A 3395-nucleotide genomic window follows, 5' to 3' on the forward strand; every position below is an offset into this window, starting at 1 on the left:
TATGTCTATTTAATTAACTAGAGAAAAAAAACATTTGTTAATCAACAACTTGATCTGAAATTATGAAAGTTCACATGTCTTAAAGAAAACCCGTCTATATCCGAACTCATTCTTTAGGATTAGGTAAACTGATTGAAATTTAAAATATTAATAATGGAACACATATTTTCCGTTCAACGTTATAGACAAGTTTTTCATTTTAAAAGAAGACCAAGACCCCTAACCTCGGAGTTTTTTTAAGTCATACAACGTGAACGAGGAGTAAATAATTATGATAACAAAATCAAAGACTTTCCCTTCATTCAGTAAATAACATTAAAAGTAAGACTTCCACCCACTGGATCTTTAGAATGATTATCCTAAGACCAAATTTAGATCTGGATCTCTAACAAAAATTCTAAATATAATTAAAATTTCTTATTTTGTATTAGAGAAAGGACACATCTCTAACATATTTTCTTTATAGAAATTGAAAAAAGTTTTCAAAATAATAAAAAAATACATTTTAAATTATTTTCTTTTAAGAAAATACACATTATAATCGTTAAAAAAAATAAATTCAAGGTTCCCTATTGAAATAAAAAATTAAATAAAATGTTAAAAAAAGAGTATAAGACAGGGAAATCTATCAAAAGTTGTTGAAATCTTGGTATTGGATTTTAAAAATTGTTGGATAGATGGGGTGATGATAGTATAATAGTAAAAAAATGATGGGGTGATGATTATGATACCAAATTCTTAAAACCCTTTCCATCTCTATATAAATACGTTACGCCGAAGAAAGAAATATTCAGAGATTTGTAAAACCTAAACCATGAGCGTCACGGAGAAAGCAGAAAATAATGTGGAGAAGAAAAAAGAAGATGAAGTGTGTGTGTGCCGTGTCCCGAAATCCTTGATAAGCGGCCACCCAGAAGCTTTCAGCCCTCACTTTGTGGGGCTTGGACCCTACCACCATACCCGCTTTGAGCTCACCATGACAGACGACCTCAAGTTAGCTGCAGCAAGTAGGATCATGAACCACGCCTTCGAAATCCACCTCTCCGATGTTGAACCTTTCTACCACCAAGATACCTTAAAGTCCTATGCCCACGAGAAAGACATGCTCCTCAAGGCTATCACCATCGATGGCTTATTCTTGCTGGCTTTGCTCAACAGGAGTCTCGATGCCCAACCTCAGCACCACACTTACTTCTTGACGGGAAAACACGGCATGCCCCTCGTCAACGCTTTTGGTGTAGAGTTGACCATCGACGCTATCACCAGGGACGTTTTCATGCTCGAGAACCAAATTCCCACCCGTGTTCTTCATCAAATCAACCTAGCCAACACCCAACACGGAATTCAATCACACGATTTCGGTGCAAAAATGTTAGCTTTCTGTGAACACCACTGTCCACTCGTCCACGTCGAAAAACTCTCCAAAAACCCAGAAGATCATGCTCATTTGTTGGATCTCATGTACCATTTGGTAGCACCCATGCCCGACCCCCAGTCTACAAACAAACGTAAGACTAAACAAAAAACTAAGGTTGACCCCGACCCTAAGACAGATGCAGAGACGACTGACAAGCCCCCCGAGACTCTGGAAGTGAAGATTGATGAGCCCCCCGAATCTGGGGTACTGACGACTGACAAGCCTCCCGAGTTCTCGGATAAGCCCACGGGTATTACGGACAACGCCGAGAGCCCAGACAAGAGTGGCAGTAAGACAGAGGCAAAGGGATGCTGTTCCATATTGGGTTCCATATGCTTTTACTTTTTTATGTTTTTCGTGGTCATAGGCGTAATTTTGTGGTATTTGCTTTATTTCATCTGGCAAATAGTTTTTAGTGTGTTACGTTTTCTATATCATATTCTTAAAAAGGTATGTAGGGTGTTTGTGAAAGTGTTAGCTTTCTTTCTCCCTATGACTGAAGACGTAAAAGACTATGAACAAGGAAAAGTTTTAACGGTGATCGACTCAGCTAAGAAAGCGGGTGATACAATTCGGCGGCACTTTTTTGAGGAAAAGGATACACGCCCCGCTGTTACGATCCAATCCGTGACTGAACTGGATGGTGCTGGGTTTCACTTCAAACCCGTGAAAAGCATCAAAGACATTAAATTCGATGCGGGAAAGAAGGAATTGTTTTTGCCTGTTATCGAATTGAATGAGAACTCGGAGGTGATAATGAGAAACCTGGTGGCCTACGAGTCATTGACTAGATCCACCTACTTAATCTTCACTAGGTACATTGAGATTATGAGAGCTATCATAGACATTCCTGAGGATGTGAAGCTGTTGGTGAAGAACGAAATCATTGTGACTGAGCTGAGTGATAAAGTGGTGACAGATCTTTTCAACGGGATGAGCACATCCATTAAGCCTACCGAAACTCCTGATCTGGAAGAAGTGATTAAGAAAGTCAAAATGAAGTATGAAGAAAGCCATTGGCTACAGAAGATGGTCACAGATTATGTGTATTCTTCTTGGAAGATCCTCACAGTTATTGCGGCTCTTTCTTTCTTTGTTCTCACCACCGTGCAAACCTTTTGCTCTGTTTATGACTGCGCTTCTTACGTCTCCTCAAATTCTGGGAACCTTTCACCAGTGTCGGATAATGGTTTAATAAGTTCTATTTAAGGTTCTGATTGTCTTTCGTAACTGTACTAGGTTGTGTGTGTGCCTTGTGTTCTCGTTTGCAAAAATAAAATAGTTTAAGTTGTTCAGTTAGAGTCTGGCAATCAAAGGAATTTACATTTCGAAATGAGATCCGGGTGTTATTACAACATTATTTTCTAAACTCACGTCACCAGACAAAATTTAAGTGGTTACTTATTTTATATTTTATATTTAGACTTAATAATGATTAATAATAATATTTATTATTAATCAGGATGAAATTGAGTTTTCCATAATACTTAAAAATAGTATAATAATAGTTATAATATTTATAACTACCAGGTTTATAACAACTAGTTTCATAACCAAAATAACAAAATAAATAAATCTATTGGTTAAAAATTTGACAATACATAATAAATTTTAATTTATAAATAATATCAATTACATTTAAAATCTTGATTTCTATTTAATACAGGCATAAAGTTAGATGCGTAATTCAGGAGGTTTCATATCTCGATTGTATCCCTTACGACTTTTTTTTTTTAATTAACTTGATAAGTTTATCCAATTTATTTTTTTCCCTTCACTGACACTTGCACTTTTTTTTTTGTTCTTTCTTTTAGCTACCAACGTCAATGGCGGATACAGACAGTGAGAGAGGTGTGAGAAGGGACAAGATGGAGACACAGAAGACACTGACGAAGCCCCCCCACCTTTTTTAATTTTTTATTTATATTTTTTTATTGATCTTCTAATCTGTATATACCTTCTTATTTGTTTTATAATT

At 36.4% G+C, this 3395-nt stretch overlaps 1 protein-coding gene across 1 annotated transcript; it reads left to right on the forward strand.

Moving 5' to 3' along the window:
* The first annotated feature begins 814 nt into the window (after window positions 1-814).
* On the forward strand, window positions 815-2755 carry LOC148194576 (putative UPF0481 protein At3g02645). Its single transcript, XM_088097245.1, has one exon. The coding sequence runs from the start codon at window positions 815-817 to the stop codon at window positions 2624-2626; it is 1812 nt and encodes a 603-aa protein (XP_087953371.1). The 3' UTR covers window positions 2627-2755.
* The last annotated feature ends 640 nt before the right edge of the window (window positions 2756-3395 follow it).

This window comes from Vigna umbellata, chromosome 8, assembly GCF_029865625.1.
Source record: "Vigna umbellata cultivar VRB3 chromosome 8, Vumbellata_1.0, whole genome shotgun sequence".
In the NCBI taxonomy this organism is placed as follows: Eukaryota; Viridiplantae; Streptophyta; class Magnoliopsida; order Fabales; family Fabaceae; genus Vigna; species Vigna umbellata.